The 23,104-nt window shown below is 32.4% G+C and overlaps 2 protein-coding genes across 2 annotated transcripts; both read left to right on the top strand.

Moving 5' to 3' along the window:
• On the top strand, positions 876-4,964 carry LOC109359375 (LEAF RUST 10 DISEASE-RESISTANCE LOCUS RECEPTOR-LIKE PROTEIN KINASE-like 2.4). Its single transcript, XM_019604015.1, has 4 exons — positions 876-1,582; positions 1,844-2,221; positions 2,605-2,640; positions 2,931-4,964. The coding sequence occupies exons 1-4, from the start codon at positions 1,081-1,083 to the stop codon at positions 4,019-4,021; spliced, it is 2,007 nt and encodes a 668-aa protein (XP_019459560.1). The 5' UTR covers positions 876-1,080; the 3' UTR covers positions 4,022-4,964.
• On the top strand, positions 6,141-14,453 carry LOC109361352 (nicotinamide adenine dinucleotide transporter 2, mitochondrial-like). Its single transcript, XM_019606820.1, has 9 exons — positions 6,141-6,657; positions 6,837-6,920; positions 7,639-7,745; positions 8,813-8,861; positions 9,028-9,140; positions 9,524-9,618; positions 13,672-13,760; positions 13,994-14,088; positions 14,184-14,453. The coding sequence occupies exons 1-9, from the start codon at positions 6,576-6,578 to the stop codon at positions 14,436-14,438; spliced, it is 969 nt and encodes a 322-aa protein (XP_019462365.1). The 5' UTR covers positions 6,141-6,575; the 3' UTR covers positions 14,439-14,453.

Here is a 23,104-nt window from a genome sequence, read left to right as displayed (position 1 = left end):
AGGCATTAGGTGTCAAATATCAAAATATAATAAATAACTTGTTAATTACTAATGATCATATCTCTATATGCATCATTTATATGTGTAGTTTAATAAATGAGATCTATTTCTCATTATTATAATCTCTATTATAATAATAAGTCTCTAATTGTAATCAATGACTTTTCATATTAATTATTTTGACAAACAATAGATATGATAACGAGATAATAATAAATACAACAGTATGTTGTAGTTATATCAATTTGAGTTGATCAGTCAAATCACCACGTCTTGAACCAAAACCTTAAAGCATTAATTTCATGGGTGTTTCCTTCTTATAAACTCTTTCACTCCTCCCTACATATCCAATGTGGGACTTCATACTTGAATAAACCAACAGACTGGTATGTATAATGTATGTGGTGCTGTATGGCTCGGGATCACGTGGTTTCGCCAGTCTAACTATTGTATTTAATGCTGTTGGCCCAGTTAACAGGCTGCATTACACAAGTTCAGGATTAATAGCTTATGGCTTCATGCATTAAGACAAAAATAATATTTTCATAATCTCATGCACTGATACTACTGGTTCTGGACAAATGAAAATAAACTCCTTAAAGGAAGAGCAATTATAGGCCTTAACAGTGTTGTTGAAGAAGCAATTCAATTAAGAAGTTGTTAGAGTGACAAGACCACGATTGTACGGGTGCTGTAAAGTGAAGTTATGCCACTTGAGTCAAGATTTTTCTAGCTTTGATCTAGTTTTTACTCAACCAAATATTTACATATTTTGATCTGAAATTCTTCCATTTTATTTTTCAGATGCTCTTTTCCATATGAAATTTAACTAAAGTTCGTAGATTTCTTAAACTTGTTGCAAGTGAATGACCCTGAAAGTTCCATGTTTCCAACCAACAACACTTAATCTTGCTGTGTTTGGTCCAATCTGTTAGGACTAGTCGTCTTGTTCACACTGCTAAGTCCAGCATTGCCATAAGGTGTACAAATTTTGTCAATGAATCCCTTCAACCACGTCATGGAAAAAACAATACTTTGACTTATGCCATGCGTTCACAAAGTGTATAGACTTCTTAGTCCATGTCAATATCAATTCTCATATTCCACTGCCACATCAAAAGAATCATATCACACCCATCAATGTATTATAAGTATAATTTATTTATATGCTTCTCATTGTCACCATTGAAAAACCCAAAGGATCTTACTCAGAAAGATATGTCACCTCATATTTTATTAATCCTAAACTTCTTAGTTCTTATCATCACCCTTTGGTCACAAGATTCTGTTGGTTCAATCAATCCAAAGTTTGAAGCATGTCAACCTAAAACATGCGGCAATAATAGCCAAACTATAAGCTACCCTTTCTATATTGAAGGGATACAAGAACCCTTCTGCGGGTACCCTGGTTTTGGCCTCTCCTGTAACAAAGATGGCTTCCCATTTCTCAACATGTCTCATTCCCAATACATTATCCACGAAATATTCTACAACAATCACTCACTAAGAGTGTCTAATGCTGCATTTTCTGGATCAAACACTACGAGTTGTCTTCCTCGTACACAGAACCTTACTCTTTCTGGTATGTACTTAAAATGTTTCGTGTATGTCAAAATAGTGACTTCATTTGGTGTTTTTATTTTGGCTTAAACACGTTTTTTCCCCATCAAAGTATATTAAATTTTGGTTTTAATCCATATAATTTATTTTCTTGACTCGCCTGATATTTCAAAACTTCCATTTTAGTCCCGGTGTTGACGTGATTAGCAGCGACATATGACACATATTGTACTAATCAATAACATAACCGAATAGTGTTGACATGTCTTTAGAGCTCTCTCAGGTACTAGGTTGGCTCTTAGTCCCAACCAAAAGGACCTGTTCTTGTTCTTTGGATGTGAGTTCGAATGGTCGCAACTACAAGAGCACAAAATTGGGTGTTCTGCTGAGAACGGAACAGGTTCGGTTGTGGCCTTGTATAGGGGGGATCAAAATTTGATCTCTGCATTGATGAAGTGCAAGGGTGGAGTGGTGAATATGACAGTGGAAAGTGAGAAAGGAGGGATTCAAGAGGCGTTGAGGAGAGGGTTCGTGATGACTTGGAAAGTGAGTGATTGCAACAAGTGCACTAGTACTGGAGGAAAGTGTGGATTTGACACAGAGATATTTAGTTTCAGGTGTTACTGCCCTCATGATACTCATGCTAGGAAATGTTCCTCAGGTTACTTTCTTCTCCCTCTGTACACTCATTATAAATATTGTACATTGATTTGAGTATGAGCATATACTGAAATATCTCATATATTGTGAGAGTGAATAGACATATTGTATACAAATGTCATAGATGTGTGAATTTAAGTATCAATTATAGGAGTAGATGTATACAACCTTACTTTCGCAACCGAAGAGATACTGTTTTCAAAATAACATATAAGAAGATAACATCTAGATGATGAACATCATTCGAAGTTTTAAGACGATTAAGCGAGAAATATAAACCTTACAAGCTTGATTTATTAAGAGATTCACTAGTAGTGAGTTTGTTTGAGCGACCTCCAGCCTTGAACAGATACATGATTAACTAATTCATTGCTTATTCTGCAGAGGAATCTGGAAAACCGGTTGTCATACTAGCAACAGGTGATAAATTTTGCTCAAGTAACACTTTATGCTAAGTTATATCAAGTCTAATTTACTTTTCCACTTTTTATTATAGTCGAATATTACTTTATATGAAATAAGAGATACATAAAAGTGACAAGCATGAGAAATGCCTGAAGCAGAGTAAGGATAGTTGTAAACATTATATAATGAAGGTTTTAATTAAATGTGCATGAACATGGATGGTATCACAAATACTAGAATAAATAAAAAAGATAGTTAAGACTAATTCAACAGATCACTATCTCATCCAATTTCACCGATTACAGTTTCTGCAGCTGCGGGATTTGGACTTGTAGTTATTATAATCTACTGCTTTAGAAGAAAACTATTGTGTAGATTCTGGAAGAAGAAATCTAGAGTTAATCAAGATTTTGAGACCTTCCTCAAGAATTATGGACCAATTGCAGTAAGAAGATATAGCTACATGGAAATAAAGAAAATGACCAATTCTTTCAAAGAAAAGTTAGGCCAAGGAGGCTATGGAAGTGTTTTCAAAGGGAAGTTAGAAGATGGATCTTTAGTTGCTGTTAAGATTCTGAGTGAACTGAAAGGCAATGGAGAAGAATTTATCAATGAGGTAGCAAGTATTAGCAAGACTTCTCATGTGAACATTGTCACTCTTATAGGATTTTGTTCTGAAGAATCCAAAAAGGCTCTGATCTATGAGTATATGGCTAATGGATCTCTAGAGAAGTTTATATATGAGACTAACAACTTGACAGCTGATTGCCAATTGAATTGTGAAATGTTATATCAAATCGCAATTGGCGTCGGTCGAGGACTAGAGTACTTGCATAGAGGATGCAACACTAGAATATTTCACTTTGACATAAAGCCTCACAACATATTGTTGGATGAGATGTTTTGTCCCAAGATATCGGATTTTGGACTTGCAAAAATATGCCCTAGAAATGAGAGTGTTGTGTCCATGTTGGTTGCTAGAGGAACTATAGGATATATTGCTCCTGAGGTATTCTGTAGAAATATCGGAGTAGTCTCTTACAAATCAGATGTCTATAGTTTTGGAATGCTCGTACTTGAAATGGTTGGAGGAAGAAGGAATGTTAATGTTGAAGTTGAGTGTACTAGTGAAATATATTTTCCTTATTGGATTTATAAGCGTATTGAACTAAATGAAGAGCTTGCATTGAGGAATGTTATGAATGAAAGTGATAGAGACAAGATAAAAAAGATGATACTAGCAAGTTTGTGGTGTATACAAACTAACCCTTCAGATCGACCAACAATGCATAGGGTGGTGGAGATGCTTGAAGGGAATGTTGAAACATTGCAAGTACCACCAAAACCTTTCTTGTCATCTCCTTCTGTATCACCTCACTCTTCTCCATCTCATTGATGCAATGGTTTCTTGTGATGTTAGGCATTGGAATTTACTAGTAATCATGTCAGTAAGGTCTAACTTTCCTTCAAGTGCAAGTTTTATGGTATGGAAAGAAAATTTGGTTCTCCTCCTTTGTAACTAAAACTTCTTTATCTTTTGCAAATTGGTGTATGGATCCGAAACTTTGTATTAGTTTAGTCTCTAAATAGATCACTAGTTATCGTTTCTTTTGTATTAGGCGGGTACTCCTCGGGCTCAATTTAATACAATTTTTCTTTACCGAAAAAAAAAGTTCAACCTTGACACCTTTGACATTAGTTTGTAATGTCATCCTCATCTATTTAGTTGAGTAAGCATTTTGTTACCAACACAACACTAAGGTATTGAGGACATAAATGTTATGTAATAGTTACTGTATTCAGCTACTTGTGAAGTAACTTCCCAAATTTTGATTTTTCTCCACTGATTTATTTTTAATTTCTTAGGAAACCCTTCCCCCTCCTCTTTAATATCTAGCTTTCAGGTTGCCTTTTTAAGTTTTTTAAGCAATTGTCCTTGTAAGTGTTTTAGACAAGAAAATATCAGATAAGACTTCTCTGAAATGGGGAAGTTATAAAATGAGTAAGTGGAGAAATATTCAGTTTTTTTAATTGATTTCAATATACTCACTTTAGAGGAGCTTATTTTTCAAAGATGTTAATTTACTTTTAGTTAAATTTAGCCCCTACTGAACCTCATGAAATATGAACTTCAATTTGTTTTTCTTTTCCATTTTTAGGAAGAAAAAAATATACAAACTTGAAGGTAAGTACATATATAACATAAATATCAAGCAGAAAAGAAACAGAGTTGCTGAATTTACCAGAGAGAATGTTTGGATGAACACCACAAGAGAAACCAGATGCAGATCAGAGTGTGACAACAAGCAAGCATGCAGAAGAAGTAGAATAAGGCAAGATATCAACTTGGATATCAAATGCTTGTTGATGTCTCAAAACTATTTGAATAAGTCCTATAGTCTAAAGAGATTAATTCTTTATTCCTTAAAATGAAGGATACAAAAAATCATTTGAAAATCAAATTTTAAGTCTAAAAATGTTGCAAATGATGTGGACTTACTTTTACACGAGGGTACACATCTATTGTCCCCATAGATTGTAGCACTTTATATATCATAAACTTGTCATTACTCAGAAAAATTTATTTAAATTAAAATTTAATTATTAAATATTTTTCTGACCAATCATAAACTGCTTATGACATATTAAGTGACACAAATTGTGGGACAACAGTTGTGTCCCACCCATTAATCAAAACTCACAACTTTCCATTATTATATTAATAAAAGTGTTAAACAATTTCTACCAGACAAAACAAATAAGAAATTTAAAAAACTGAGATATTTTATATAGGCCAACCATGTCAACTTCTAAACAAATTCTTCCACCACACTCAAATAAAAAAAATTAATTTATTTTCATTATAAAAAATCACATACCTCAATCATGAAAAAAGAATAACATTAAAGTAAGTGCTGTCACACATCGAAAGAAAGAAAGTGGCTCTTGGTAAATGCTGACTATAACATAGTTTTCTTTATCAGGGAAGAAAGAAACAAAAGGTTATCAGGGATCAATTTAATATTCTGCTTATAAGAAAGTTACTCAGCTTATAAACCCAATATTCTGCTTATAAGAAAGTGCCTTTTAGAGACAATCACACTCTCTCATAGATCAATTTAATATCTTGGTGATTAAAAAACATATAAGGTTGTTTATTCACTTCATCTCTTCCACAACTTTCTGTGTTGATTTTTTCATATTATTTATAAGAGAAAGATATGTACACATTAACATTTGGATGCTTTGATAGAGTCTACATATTTTCTCAAAAACTTTGTAACAAGTTATTTTTTTATTTCTTATACGAGAAGAGTAAAATTAATTTTAATTTTACATTTTCTCATCAACAAGAATTTAATACTATATGGAGTCACATATATCTGAAAACATAAGATGTGTTCTCGAGTTTGATATATTGATTGGATATAAAATTTTGCTCAAAAAGAATACATGTTACAATCTATTTATAATGTACTTCCTGAATATAATATTCTAAATATAGAGCCCTGCTTCACCCATAGAAAGCTTCAGGTTTCAGCAACCCCAACTCCAAATAAGTAAATTCAATAGCTTTTTGGCATCTGCTACTCCCAATCTCATAGACTCAAATCAGAGACGCATAAGAAACGAGTCAACAGAGAAATAGAACAGAAAAAAACCGAACAAAAATTCGCATGGTCTTTCAAGTTTCAACTTTGTGACCACCTCTCATTGATTTCACATACCCTTTGTAGACCAATTCGCCGCATAATCAAACCCCTTCGCACAAGTTAAGACCACAATTTCAACACCTTCATTTTCTCTTCCCTTTCCTCCTTCCCCTTTTCAATAAATGGAATGGTATATAAGGAAACAAGATCAAAAAGATCTCTCCTGAGAATTCCCTTCTTTTATTCCACTACCTAAATTTGTCAAATTGCATTATAAGGGTATCTTTAAATTCTAACATGAGTAGCAATGGCCAAAGTTCTGGTGCTAATCACTACATCATGGGTTTAATATGTAACGCTGGTGCTGGTGCTGCAGCTGGTAACCCTTTTTTCCCTCTTCTGGCTTCGACCCTTTTCCTAATTTTGGTTCAGCTTTTATGGGCTTCTCTCAAATTTTAAACTTTTTGATTACCAAATCCACTTTTCGAAGAATGGCTGGTTTTGAGTTTTAAGATTGTGACATTCATTGCCTTTGGATTAACTTGATTGCATTTACAGGAGCCATAGCGGCTACATTTGTGTGCCCATTGGATGTGATCAAGACAAGGTTACAAGTTCATGGCCTTCCTCCTGCACAGAAAGGTACCCTTGTAGTTATTTACTAAATTGGTGGTAGATATTAAGTACTGAGGTTGATATTGGGGATCTATCTGAGATCGAGACCTCTTGACTCTTGTAAAAGGGGTGCTATAAAGCACCGGATGGCTAACAATGCATTGGTCTAGTGGTGTAAGGCCGCATTGGATCCCTATATAGGCCAAAAGGTTAAATGTTCGATTCCCGTGAGCTCACTTGTTGTGGGGCAGTCACGCACCCAAAAGTGATTAGTTCATTACTGATTGAGGAAGGCAATAGTCTTGGCTATACCAAAAAAGCACCCTATGTGCACAGGGAAGGGAGGTCGGAACCACTGTGTGGGTCTTATAGTATGTAGTATTACCTTTTATCTGCAAGAGGCTCCTATGACCTCTTGTTCACATGACAACAAGTCAACAGCTTCAAGGTCGCAAGGTCGCACTAAGGCACCCCCTTCATTAAGAAGAACGGAATAAGTTTTCTGACGTAGATAATTATCTTATCAATTTCATGCCTTTGCGTTAGTTCTTTGGATTTTTTAAAGTTTGTGTTATCTACTTGAAACTGAATCTTAAATTTTCTATAATCTATAGTGGATGCTGCATTATGTGAGTTCAATTCGACGTGTCACGAATGCTTCATCAGTCTTATTCCCATATGAATAAATTATGTCATAAATTTGTTGAGTGATTGTTTTTTAGCCTAACTTTTGCTGTTGTCTTAGGTAGCATCATCATCACGAGCTTACAGAATATATTTAAGACTGAAGGTTTCAGGGGAATGTACCGTGGCCTTTCACCAACAATACTGGCATTACTTCCAAATTGGGCAGTGAGTTTCTTTTCCTCTTGCCTCTCTAACTATATTTTTGTGTTGTTAATAGTGATTGTTGCTGCAAAAGGTGTGAGATTTGTGAAACATGGCTTTAGGTGTACTTATGCTCTGGCAATGTCTTGCTTTACATTCTTTTGCCTTCCATCTTATTATATTGTACATACAAACTATTAATAAAATAAGAAGAGACATAATCCCAAAAGCTGAAGTTACACGGGTCTTATCTATAACTTAGACAACCTTCCTATCAACTTCGATTTGTCATATAACCTTCTCTTGGGTACAGCCTTCCCCAACCTACTTGCTGAGAATATTGTTCACTATCGCTACTTTGCAAATTCCTGATCTCCTCACGACCCCCTTACTTTATGTACTTAATCTTATAATGGAATCTAGCTTTGCCACAATGGTGCCATGTGACAAGTATGCCAGATGTCCGAGTCATGGAATTAGCCACTTGAAAATGCAAGGTAAGGCTATCTACCATAGACCCACATAGTGGGTCTGACATTTCCCTGGGTCCTGTGCATACAGAATCTAGTGTTATGTTCCGTCTCTGTCACTCTTCTGGTCTGGTCTGGAGAGATGAGCAATTTTTACTCCCAAAAAATAAAATATTAGTTTTGAGAAGTCTCTTGCAGCCATACTACTTGTGTATAATAATTCCTTATATTGATATGTATTCTCAGTCTCATACCTTGAGCCCTTCAGATACGTCTATGATACCCTTTTATTAAGTTTGGAAGAGATAAGTTTGTAACCAACAAACATGTAAGATGATTGTGTCTTTTGTCTTTTTGCTAGAGGAAGTTTTAGTCCCTCAACTCCCACCCCTTGAAGAGGTGAAGTACCATATCCATTTGTATCAACATTTGAAAAAACTATTAAAAACTAATCTCCCAGTTGCATATACTTTGCCCTTAAAGATCTTTTTTGAAGCATTGGTTAATCATATTTCTTATAATCGATGAATAATATTGTTTTTATTGTTTAATCATCTGTTTTAAAGTTTCTCGTCATAGTTCACATCTTTTCAAATGACAAAAGTTCCATTTCAATTGCAGGTTTACTTCACAGTTTATGAGCAACTAAAGGGTTTGCTTCGTTCACATGGTGAATATCATCTGCGTTGTACTTTTTACATACATTTGGTCTTCTCTTAAGTCATCAGAATATACTAGATTACTTAAGTTTTTTCAAATTTTGGTTTCTTCTGATCCTGAATTGAATTTTTCTAGATTGACTAGAATTTAAACATTTTTCATTGGTTAAATTGTTGCAGATGGTTCCAATGAACTAACAACAGTTGGAAATATTATATCCGCTGCTGGTGCTGGTGCAGCAACAGCGATTTCGACAAATCCATTGTGGGTTGTTAAGACAAGACTCCAAGTACGTTGGCGCTTCTATGACCTGCTCTTTTATTATTCTTGTTCCCTGTCCTTTATGTCAATGTTTCTTAATCTTTATACATTCCGATGAATCTTCTACCTTGTTTCATTGTAATTTTGAGTTTCTTGCCAACTCCCGATGTGCTTGTTAAACCACCTGGTCAGGGTTAGGTTCTCAGGCTTGAAATATTGATGGTGTATTGTGTTTTAATTTATACATTAGGCTTAGAATACATCTGTATCCCTTGGTTGTGCCTTTTTCTGTTTCAATGAACTTTATTATGAAAATATTGTTAGCATTGTTTATTTCATTTATTCATCAATGCATGCTCTTTTTTATGTTATATTTGGACATTAATTCATTTTCTCCCCTGATACCATTAGACTCAAGGAATGAGGCCTGATGTTATACCTTACAAAAGCATTCTTTCTGCTTTGACAAGGATTACACATGAGGAAGGCATGCGAGGGCTTTACAGGTCAGTTCCATAGTTATAATTTTATATTCATAATTTTGTGCTAATAGTTTTGAAATTGGGAAGGGTTGATATATCCAGCATTTTTTATGTGCATATGTAATACTTTTTATTTACTTTTTTTCTTTCCCGATTCCTGTTGATTGGGCAGTAAATGGGGAAAGTAAATAATAATATAGAAGAAATACAAAACATGTCTCCTTATTTTGGCAGATACCATAAAATAATGAACTATTTATTTTTAGATTGTTGACTCAGATTTTTCTATTAAAATATCCTAGATAGCCCTATCAATTTGTGCAAAAAAATTCACCAAAATTTCTCTTTTGAATTATGTTTAACGCCTTTTTGTATACTATTATTTTATTTGGTAAAAGGATAATCATTACCACAAGCAAAATTATTAGAACCTACAATAGTTATGAGAAGGAGAGCCACCTTCTATGAGCGGTTCCCTACTAACACGATTGCAAATTAAACTACTCCTGCTGGTCTGTTTTATAAGACCCTTTTTGGTTTTACTTGTTGTCGCGCCCCGATTGTCGGTTGCACGACTTAATCTAGAGTCGCTACTACATTTTTATAGTTAAAAATGTAGGAAAGTCTTTTAAGCCCAATTATACTGGGCTTTTCGATTTTTGATATACAGGTTCGCTTTAAGCGTTACCCTTCATTTAAAATATATGACTATATAATTATTAATATTATTATTATCTTTATTGAATTATCTGATTAATTATCTAATTATTAGAAAGAAAAAAAAATTTATTTTTATTATTATGTCTGACAAGATTGACCCCGGTCCTACGTATTCCTATTAAGGGAATATCAAGACTTACGTAGTTCTTTAGGTAGAAAAATGTTTATTGGTTGAGTGTATTTTAATTAAAGAAAATATATTTTTTAGTCAAAAATATATATTTTGCAAGTTTTATTTATTATTGAAAAGAGTTTTGATTTGATTAATTTTTGTTATTTATTTAATTGAAAAAATATAATTTAATTGATTTTGAGATTTAATCGATTGAAAAGAAACGGCTTAGCGCGACCTTTTGAAGATGATCTAAGAAGAAAAAAGTCTCCCGAACGACTTTCTCTCTATATTAATTCTCAAAATTATTTTATTTTTTGAAAAATACTTCTTTGTCATAATTTATTTACAAAAATGTTCAAATTTTTGCTAAAATGTGATTTTTATTATTTATAGAAAAAAGAATTTTAACAAGTTGTCAACTAATCATAATAAAAATTGGTTAATTAATGAACACACAAAAAGAGGGACTTATTTGACCATTTATTATTTAATCCTAGGAGAAAATTATTTAAATATGTATCACTATTTTGAATTTATCTATACTAGATATAAAGTCAAAACTTGAAATAACTTCCCTTATGGTGTAATTTTCATTTCCTATATTGTCCTTAACATTATTTATTTTTTACAAAAAAACTATATAATCTTAAGCAACTACCAACAATACATTAAGTAACCACATATCTCACCTTAAATTAAACATTATCATAAACACACAAAAAAATATAATATAAAGTACATCAAACACAACAAATACATTTTAATTCAAAAAAATAAAATATATAAAAATTGAATATGTAGTATCATACAATATTCACACACTAGTATCTAATAAAATCAATGGATTGTTTTTAAAAAATATTTAATGTTATTATAATATGGAATTAGTGGACAAAAGAATAAATTAGAGTAAAAAAAAAAGGAGTCTACCTAATTATAAAGAATAGAAATATGCACCGTGAGGGGTTAGACTAGCGTGTAACCTGCCTGGGAATTGAAGAGCACGTGGCAGACACTGATTAGACCAAATTTGGGTGATTAATGCACTTGGACACGTGACATGTTGCAGATGGTTGAAAGAGAGAGTGCACAGAGAGGAGCATACACTCGTCCGTATGGAATCACTTGTTCCCACTGGAGGTGGGATCTAGTGCGGCACGGTGCACTGGAACTGAGATGAGTTTCGCCGCGTTACTGGCCAGTCCTATGGTCAACGTGGACAAGGAAATTGTCCACTAATCGGACGGCGCAGATGCATTTCTGAGACGAGAGCACATGAGGAATAATAGTTTTGCCCACACTAGATTGCCTTCTTTGGAAATTCCCTCCTCCTTCATGCTGTTTCACGTGGCTTTTTTGAAGCTTACGCTTTGCATTTTTCACTGTTTACAGTGTAGTTTTTTTGTTCACTCTAGGCTCTATTGTAAAAATTATACCATCCAATCCCTAAAATTAAGTGTTTGTTTAAATTTTGATTTGATAACACATTTAGGGATTTTAATGAAACATATTTGATTCTCCCTTTTATTGCTTTATTTATTATTTTTAAAATAGAATCTTCTATATATTGTTTTTTCCTTCTTTTCTTTTCTTTTCTTTTTTTTTGTTTTTCCTTTATTATTTTTTTTTGCTTATTTTGATAAATCCAAAAATTAATATAAAATCAACAAAAAATAGTTTTATTCATTGTTCTATTTAGTTGTGTTTCGAAAATATTATTTTATTATTATTTTTGAATTTTAGTTAAACTAATCACTTATATTTAGGACCTTAACAACATTGATTTATTTTATTATTTTTGAATTTTTTGTTGGCCTAGACACTTAGATTTTGGAACCTCGACAACATTAATTTAGTTTTATTATTTTGTTTTGTTATTAATTTTTTATTTTGCAAAGGAAGCTTCTAGAAAATTATTTTCACTATCTTTAATTTAATTAATTTAATAATTTCGAAAATAATTATAAAAATTTCATAAAAATAGTTTTATTACTTTTATTGAAAAATACCAGAATAAATAAAATGAAGTTAATTTATTATTTTTCTTTTTAAAAAGTTTTTTGGGCTTTTTCTAGGCTGAAAAAAAAAAATGAGTATTCACACTTATGGTCCTTTTTATAGAACCATTTTCAATGTTTTATGCACAATAGTTGATTTGTTACTAAAATACCCTTACATTAATTGATTAGAAAGAGAAAGTCATTAGTTAATTGAGTGAAAAGACAAAATAAACGGATCTCATTAAGGATGGGCAATTTTGGAAACTACGTCTAATTATTGACAAATTTCATGATATAACCGGCTTCTTTAATTCGCGTGATACTACCCACGAGAGTCTTATAAATGGTTTGATCCTCCCAACCACTCATATTAGGAAAACAGAACGTGAATCTAATAGCTAGTTCTCTTTGAACAATTCTACTAACAATTCCAGGAAGTATGCTCTTTTGCTGAAAAAATATTGACCTTCCTTACAAATGTGGGAGTTAGCAGCTGCATATATATAGTCCACAAAATCCTTTGACGAGTCTTCTTTGTCTTGTGACTTTGACATATCCGATCCCTCCAACGTTGCTATCTGAATTTCCAATTCACATCCTACATCGTGTGACACATTACTGGTCTAACTCTGTTGACCAAGGACACTTGAAGAACATATGTTTGTTAGATTCAGAAGCATTGTCAATCTTTGTTACCATTCTGTCCTTTGTGTACACTACTATCCCTTTTCTTTCCAAAACGTCCAAAAAAACACCAGTTGCTTAACCGATATCTGTTATATCATTTGTCATAAAAAGGCTGCAACGTCGAGACTGTAATATAACTAATGTGAATAAATGTTAATCAGTTAAAGTGAGATGAATCCTGGAGAAAGGGAAGAAGTGAAAATTATCAATCACCTTATCATATTTGTATTCTAGTTTGATTTTTCTGCAACTTGGCATGCAAGATCTAGATGATAATAAGTTAAAATTCAACAATAGCATCAATAAGAATCATTTTCGATTGGAAGTTATTAAGTGGTGTAATTATATCAAATTATACAGCATTATCAATTGATCCCCACCCATGTATATGTATCCACGATACCTTGCCAGGTTTAGTACAGACAGAGATAAACAAACAGCCTTCACTCCTTCGCTTGATTACTTACATAGCAAAGTGAACTTAAAGCTTGATAACCTGAGTCTGTTTCTTGTTTAATTATTTAGTTGTCATGATATTTTGTTTTTGTGAAACAGTGGCATTGTACCTTCATTGGCTGGAATAAGTCATGTTGCAATCCAATTTCCAGCATATGAAAAGATCAAGTCTTACATAGCTAAAAAAGGTACAAGTTCTAGCAGTAAATTTACTTATTTATTTATTCAGTGGTCTTCATGGAAGCAGCATCTTCTCTTGTGAGGGTAAGGCTACATACATCTATCCCCCTCAAACCCCATTAGATGGGAGCCTCGTGTACTTGGCCGCCATTTTTTTACTTAGTTGGTGGTTCTTGTAATAAGTGAAATTTTCTGTTTTCTTTTTATTCCGCTAATCAAACTAAAATTTCAAATGCTTTAGACAACACAACTGTTGACAAGCTGAGTCCTGGGAATGTTGCCGTTGCATCATCTATCTCAAAAGTAGTAGCATCTGTAATGACTTATCCACACGAGGTATGTACGACCTTCGGGAAGATAAGTGCATCATACACCAATGAGTAGCAGGTTTATGTTTCCCTCATATTTATGTCATTATTAAACATTTTCAGGTGATACGTTCCAGGCTGCAAGAGCAAGGCCACGCCAAAAGTAATGGCGCCCGGTATGCAGGGGTTATTGATTGTACTCGGAAGGTGTTCCAAAAGGAAGGCGTTCCAGGCTTTTATCGTGGTTGCGCAACCAATCTATTAAGAACAACTCCATCTGCTGTTATTACGTTCACTAGTTATGAGATGATACACAGGTTTTTGCAGCGGGTTATACCTCAGGACAAGAAGGGGTATGCAGAAGGTTCTCGACAATGACATTAACATAAAAAATGGCACTGATCCTGTGCAATCACCATCTCAGTCTAACAAGAAAGCTTCATCCACATCTAACAAGACAATGATTTTCTTTATATTGACTTTCTTATATTTAATTTATAACTTGGTGACTGATTTTTTTTTCTGTCTGGCATGCAAATGCTCAAATTTTACCAGAAATTTGAATTATCTTAAAGGATTAGAGGTAAATAAGAACAAAGGCCATGTTTTTAAGAAGATTAGAAGGGACTCAATAGAGTCAAAAAAAGGGTCGAGGGATTTTCATTTGGCTTTGAACTTGGTCTTGGTTGTGTTATTTAGTCCCTTCTGTTGTTCAACACAGATTTTAATTTTGGTTCTCATGTTTCTATATCACATAAATGTATTATGTGAATTTTCACCATAAGGGAGGGAGCCACATACATGAGAGTAAGGTAAAAAAAACTTAGTTCACATTTTAGTCATTTATTTTATGAAAATCTAATGGTTCATATTTATTCACTAATTCAAATCATTGAATTTTCATAAAATTGATGGTTAAGATCTCGAGTAGGTTTTTTTACCTTTACTCTTGAAGTGGATTCTTCCCAAAATATATGTCAATTCAGCACCTTGGGTGGCTGTTGAATAAAAAGTGTTCCTTTTGTATGTGAATTGATAGGGCAAATCGCAAGTGCACTATTATATCGTCAAGTAATAAAATATTGATCCCATGAGGATTGAAAAACTCTTTTAATTATAACAATTAATTTATCCTTAACTCAAATAGGAATTAAAAAGGGATTGAAATCTAATTTAGGAAGAGTTCATAGGATAAAGGTTACTGCCTTTATACTCGCAAATCCTTGTTTTGCTCATTTTCATGAACTTTTAAGTTGTAAGGGAGAATTGTTCTTTGATATGTGTCATCCTCTCTCGAACTCCGACATGTGTACTTAATTGAAGTAGCATTTACTCTCGTGGTACAGTTATTAATTGAATATTTCTATTCAATCGCTTCGTAGCAACCCAAGGTGAATTCCAGAAACCTTCGAGAATCCTAATACTACTCTCGTAAATTAGTATTCTAGTTTGAATAACTGAATGGTCAGATAGTTGGGTTCACCTCTCGGTCATTCCTCAATATATCTAAGAGGTGTAATTTGTTGGTCAGGCAACTCACACGAATAAAACTCAGTTTAATGATTCAAATTACAACACTCAATGAAATAGAAGTAAGAACAAGTATTTATCGAATGTAAAAGGACATAGCCCCAATCCTAGAAACAAAGAGAATTACTCACTCATGATGGAGAAGAGAATAACAAATTCTAAATTAGATAATTGTAATGTAAAGTGTAAAGTAAAATATTTGAGGGAGAACTCTCATTTATCCTAATTACAAAATATTGGGTTAAGTCCAACAAAACAAATCTAAAAAATAGGAATATAAAATAACATATATGACTTCTTTTGGTCTTTCAATTGGTCTTTGCATGACCTCAACACTGATTTTCATCTTCTTGCATCTAATCTCTACTCTTTTTGGCTGTATTCCATCCAAACTGTACAACATAGCCAAAAACACTCGTTCAACCCGAACAAAGAGAAATAAAAGCTAAAAACAATCATAAAGTCCTAATTATGTCCTAAAATGCATGCTAAATGCAATGCAAATGTAACATAATTACACACTCATCAAATCTCCTCAGGCTTATCTCTTACTTTTCCTCAAGCAAGTATTATGTCTAATTTTCACAATCATGTATGAATGATGATATAAAAACCATGACCCAAAATAACAAGCAATCTCATGTTAGTTTTGAAACAATCCAGATATCAAGACAAGACAATCATAAACAAATTTAATTCAAGGTAAGTCTTTGAATCATAACAAATGTATGAATTAGGGTCACTCTTCTCTCAACACTCTCATGTGTTTAAATGTCATAGTGTTTCGCTCAAAAAATTCATAAAAGTAAATTTCAGGTGCGACAATCGAAGAAATGGTAATTCAAAAGGCTTACAAATGTTTCCCAATATACTTAAACCTTTTAGACATTTGATTAAGCGTTGAAATTCTCTTAATAGGTCTTACTTTATCATATGATCATTTTCAATCAATCTTTCTCCTTACAACACACTTTTTTTCTAATTAGTATACTTTGTATTTTTTTTTCTTTTTTTGTTGTTGAGATTTTCTAAAAGATAAAGAATGAAATTAATTAATTTATTTTCTTCTTCCCATTTTTATGGATTCTTTCATCACACGTTAATTTTTAACCTTTCTCATTGCTTCAACCAAACATCATAAATTACCTCAAACCCTCATTTGAGTAGCTATGAAAAATCATTAAAGTACAGGCTCAAAAGTGAGCAACTAATGAGTTTTCAATGTTTATAGCAAGCGGTTGAAGGTGAAAAGAAAAAGTCATAATTGCCTCTATCATTTTATTGTTGCATAAAGATAGACTTCAACCTTGAAGTGATCACAAATCAAGTTCTAGAATGTACAAGCATAGAAAATTATAAATTATGCACTCGTGAAATAAAATACGTTTTATGCAATTGTCAATTCAAATCAGAACTCTTATTGTGTTTGACCCAAGTTTCTCACATTTGATACATTTAGCCGAAGTTATGAAACAAAGATCTTCATTTAACCAAATTTAATTCACAATTGTCAAATCTAATATCTTTCATGTTATTATTCTATCAACAATTTTTTTTTAATGTGGATCATAGATCAACAACATCATTCATGCATGCTCTTTCATTTAAAGCAGATAGACAACACATAGAATAAAGTAGATGATAGATCATATATGAAACATATGATAATGCATGGTAATATGAATATTCAACCTGGAAATTTTAAAATCTATATGGTATATATGAAATGAATTAACTATTTAAATGCAAAACCCCCTCAAACTTAAAATTTTACATTGTCCCCTAATATAAAAATCTAAACAATAAGAGAAAGAAAAAAAACTCACGGGTTAGGTAGGAAATGTCTTTAACTCATGTGTCAATTATAAATGGTTGGCTTCATTGAGGGTAGTGGAAGTACCTGCAAAAGAAGAGAAAATGTCCTAAATGGCTCATATGTCTCACATGGACTAGGTGCAAATATCCTATTTGAATGAGGCAGCTAATAGGCATTATCATGTTAGCACGTTTCCATGTAATTTTATTTTTATTTTTATTTTTTAGAGTTTATGATTTTTTTTGTGGCCGACACTATATATATATATATCCCATTACAAAGGCTTTGAACTGGGAAGGCATTAAAGCTGACACTAAAATTAATGAATTAAAAAAATGTACCTCCAGCGTGGGTTGTCTCCCACAAAGTGCTCGTTTAATGTCATTAGTTTGACGGTTGATTCATGTGCATCACACATAATCCCATGAACTCATACCGATGGTGGAGGGAGTGTTTTTACTTTCTCCCAATTATCAGATTTAGATGTGATCATCAAGCTCTCCTCATGCATGTTGTAGGGGAGTGTTGAGCTTGCATTTATATAATGACTACCATCAGCCACTTCCTCATCAAAATTTGAAGTGTCACCTTTCAGCATGCTTCTCTCCAAGATATTCTCATATTTCACTTTAGGCACTTCATCTTTCACTACTTGGTTCAGCATATCAATCCTGCAACATAAGTCCTCAAGAGAATGTTGTTTAATAGATTTAGTAATATCAAATTCAACATTTTCATCTCTTATGCTTACGGAAAGTTTTCCATTTTAACATCAGTTATAACACCTGAGTAGCCAAAAATGGTCTACCTAGTAGGATTGGAATTTGTGCATCTTCTTCCATCTCTAGTATTACAAAATCGGTTAGAATGAAAAAAAATCAACTTTGATAGGAACATCCTCCAACATGCCTATAGGGAATTTGAGTGACCTATCCGCTAATTACAGTGATATAGTAGTGGGCTTTAGTTCACTCATGTCCATTTTTTACATACGGATAAGGGCATGAGGCTCACACTTGCCTCTAAGTCACATAAAGCACAGTCAAAATTAGTATTACCAATTAAGCAAGAGAAAGAGAAACTACCAGGATCTTTCAGTTTTGGAGGTAATTGTTTCATAATCCTCTAGTCTTCTCTTTTTAGATAGAATATCCTTAAGAAATTTTATGTATGCAAACATCTCTTGCAATGAAGAGCAGTTCAATATTTAATATCTTAAAGGATATCTAAGAATTTCCCATGTTTCTTTTCTAACTTTGTTTTCGCAAATTTCTAGGGAAAAGTAATTGGTGGCACATATGGTGGTAGAGCTACATACTTACACACATTTTCAAAATTTTGTTCATCTTCAAGGAGTTGTGTCTCAGTATGTTCCTCTTCCACTTGTGTGTCATTCTCAGTTCGAGTTCGAGATACATCATTGAGTTCCTTCTCACTCCTTAATTAGACATGTTTACAATGTTCATTATTTGAATTTTTCTCTAGCTGTCCTAGAAACATCCATATTTGTCTGTTAAAGTTGTTAATTTGTTGGGCAATTTGTATTTCTGACATTTTTCCATTGATGGTCTGATTTTATATCTTAGAATTCAAATCATTTAACATATTTACAACATTTTTATTAATCGTGATTTGATCCTCTTGAAATTTATTAAGATTGACAAGTAATTTTTTCTAACCTTCCATTATTGTTATAAGAGTGGGATCAATAGAAGATTGTACCTGTGGAAACCGTGTTCGAGGTTTCCTATTACCTTGCTCATCTTGATATTGATAATTTAAAGTGTTGTTACTCCTCCAGAAAAGGTTGGGATTGCTCTCCCTGTATGGTGGGTTGAACTGTTGCCCGCTTCTCTCCTTGTAGTCATAGTAGTTGCACGATTCAGGTTGTTCATTGATCAATGTTTCATGTTCAGGTTCAATGAAGTGTTTGCATTCAGACCACTCGTGACCTTTTGCTCCACACCCCTCAAATGTTGCAATAGATCCAATAGCATTAGCATAGTATTTTTCTAGCTTTCCAAACCTTTGAGAAAGGTTGTCTAGTGTGAAAATTGCATTCTCCATCTGATTGTCTGAATATTATGCACCAGAGTCTCTTTTTGGATGGTGTCTCCTCTCATTCACCCATTGGTAATGATTGGAAACTACATTATCTATTTTTGCACATTATTAATTTTATCTCACTTCTTAGAAATTTCATCTTAAATATTTATACTAATATATAATTGAAAAACAAAAACAATTAGATAATTAAATATGTATATTTTTTATATTTCATTTTTGCTCTTTTTTACCGATAGATATACCAAAAGGTCAAAAGTTTAATTCATATGAACGATATTTATAAGGAGAGACAAACAAACATTTTAAAAAAAGATTAGTTTATTAACTATAAGGTTGAAAAATATATTTCGTTATACCAATTTTTTTTTGCACTTTCCTATATCATATACATCAATGGGTGGTTTCGAAGTTGCACATGAAACAGTGTAATTTCAATACTACTATTCAATTGTTTTACATTATAGTTTCAATGTTCCATCAATTTGGCTATACTCTATGGATATTCCATGATGTCTTCCTAACTATGTGCCTACACACTTGCTTTGAGAAGATGTACTATCATCCATCATTCACCAATCCTTTATAGGGTTTCTTTCTTTCTCATATTTCAGACTTTTATAGTTTGTTGATCATTATTGATGTATCATATGAACCTACAATTGAAATTGATCTTTTATCTTTCCTTAAAGATTCATTTGTTTTACTAATCTGTCAATATTTTTCCAGAAATTGGGATGTTTGTAATGGTTAGAATTTGTTTGCAACTTTATGGTGTAATAGTATCATCTTTTCATAGTTTGATTGCTAGGATTTGTTGCAAACAAAATGTAATATTTTACTACACATATCTTCTATATAACAATATTTGATTTGTAAAATATTTGACATATAAAGATAGTATATTCAATCTCAAACAATAAGAATATGGATTATTGTACTTGTCAACACACTAGCGGTTAATAAATAATACTTCCATTACTAATTTATCCATTCAATAGTACAAATATTTATTAAAATTTATCATCTTGTAAGTTTATTTTCTTGTAGTGTATGAGTGTAATATTGATGGTGTAAAGAATTATACATAATTAGTGTATCATCCACTCTTCTTCATTTGGATTACTTTTTATGAAAAGTCAAACATAATTAAAAATGAATAGTGAATAATAAAGTGACAATATAAAAAACTTTTACATTACATATCTTTTTCTCTTCGTGTAATTGTAACACTTGCAACATTAAAAGAAGTTTTTTAGTTCAATATTACATGTTAATGGTAGGTTACTCATATACTTTAGATCAAGTTAAAGGTTTTGTATTATCTTTGACAATAATATTTATTAGACAAATAGTGTTATATATTTATCCTTATAGATTTAATTTCTATCCGTGTTTTTTATAACTCAAATCTTTTCACTAACTTACTATTTTATCCTTATCCTTAAAATATACTTCATCTGTACTATATCAAGCCAAAACTTAAAATAACTTTCCTCATGGTGTAATTTTCATTTCCTATATTGTCCTTAACATTATTTAATTTTTACAAAAAAACTATATAATCTTAAGCAACTACCACCAATACATTAATTAACCACATATCTCACCTTAAATTATATATTATCGTAAACACAAAAAATATAATATAAAGTATACCGAACACAAAAATACATTTTAATTCGAAGAAGTGAAATATATAAAAATTGAATACGTAGTGTCACACAATATTCGCCAGCAAACATGAAGTATCTGTACACACTAGTATTTATATAAAAGAAAAAATTTATATATGAATAAGAATGTACGAGTTTTATATATTATTATTTAATTATTTATTTATGTTTTATCATTATTAACTATTCAAAAAATAATAAAGTAATATATAAATGGTGAATGACTGTCCATAAACCTTTACCATATTATATTTTTAATATTATTCTGAAAAGTAAAAAATAAAAGCACATTTAGGGGTAAAATCGTCCATTCAGCATCCACTGTTCCACACGCACACGCCGCCTCAGAATCCAACCCAACAAAACAAAAAGAGAGATAGAGGCATCATCCTCTCATTCCCAACACCGCAATCGAAATTAGGGTTTGACAGAGCGAGAGAGAGAAAAACTCAAACCCAAACCATGCCGAAGAACAAGGGAAAGGGAGGAAAGAACAGAAAGAGAGGAAAGAACGAAGCCGATGACGAGAAGAGAGAACTCGTTTTCAAAGAAGACGGTCAAGAATACGCTCAGGTTCTCCGCATGCTCGGTAACGGTAGATGCGAAGCCATGTGCATCGACGGAACCAAACGACTCTGCCACATCCGTGGCAAGATGCACGCAATTTGTATTTCTGACATTTTTCCATTGATGGTCTGATTTTATATCTTAGAATTCAAATCATTTAACATATTTACAACATTTTTATTAATCGTGATTTGATCCTCTTGAAATTTATTAAGATTGACAAGTAATTTTTTCTAACCTTCCATTATTGTTATAAGAGTGGGATCAATAGAAGATTGTACCTGTGGAAACCGTGTTCGAGGTTTCCTATTACCTTGCTCATCTTGATATTGATAATTTAAAGTGTTGTTACTCCTCCAGAAAAGGTTGGGATTGCTCTCCCTGTATGGTGGGTTGAACTGTTGCCCGCTTCTCTCCTTGTAGTCATAGTAGTTGCACGATTCAGGTTGTTCATTGATCAATGTTTCATGTTCAGGTTCAATGAAGTGTTTGCATTCAGACCACTCGTGACCTTTTGCTCCACACCCCTCAAATGTTGCAATAGATCCAATAGCATTAGCATAGTATTTTTCTAGCTTTCCAAACCTTTGAGAAAGGTTGTCTAGTGTGAAAATTGCATTCTCCATCTGATTGTCTGAATATTATGCACCAGAGTCTCTTTTTGGATGGTGTCTCCTCTCATTCACCCATTGGTAATGATTGGAAACTACATTATCTATTTTTGCACATTATTAATTTTATCTCACTTCTTAGAAATTTCATCTTAAATATTTATACTAATATATAATTGAAAAACAAAAACAATTAGATAATTAAATATGTATATTTTTTATATTTCATTTTTGCTCTTTTTTACCGATAGATATACCAAAAGGTCAAAAGTTTAATTCATATGAACGATATTTATAAGGAGAGACAAACAAACATTTTAAAAAAAGATTAGTTTATTAACTATAAGGTTGAAAAATATATTTCGTTATACCAATTTTTTTTTGCACTTTCCTATATCATATACATCAATGGGTGGTTTCGAAGTTGCACATGAAACAGTGTAATTTCAATACTACTATTCAATTGTTTTACATTATAGTTTCAATGTTCCATCAATTTGGCTATACTCTATGGATATTCCATGATGTCTTCCTAACTATGTGCCTACACACTTGCTTTGAGAAGATGTACTATCATCCATCATTCACCAATCCTTTATAGGGTTTCTTTCTTTCTCATATTTCAGACTTTTATAGTTTGTTGATCATTATTGATGTATCATATGAACCTACAATTGAAATTGATCTTTTATCTTTCCTTAAAGATTCATTTGTTTTACTAATCTGTCAATATTTTTCCAGAAATTGGGATGTTTGTAATGGTTAGAATTTGTTTGCAAC

This window comes from Lupinus angustifolius, chromosome LG11, assembly GCF_001865875.1.
Source record: "Lupinus angustifolius cultivar Tanjil chromosome LG11, LupAngTanjil_v1.0, whole genome shotgun sequence".
NCBI classification, from domain to species: domain Eukaryota; kingdom Viridiplantae; phylum Streptophyta; class Magnoliopsida; order Fabales; family Fabaceae; genus Lupinus; species Lupinus angustifolius.
Note: the sequence above shows the minus strand (reverse complement) of the source record. Positions and strands in the feature narration are given on the sequence as shown.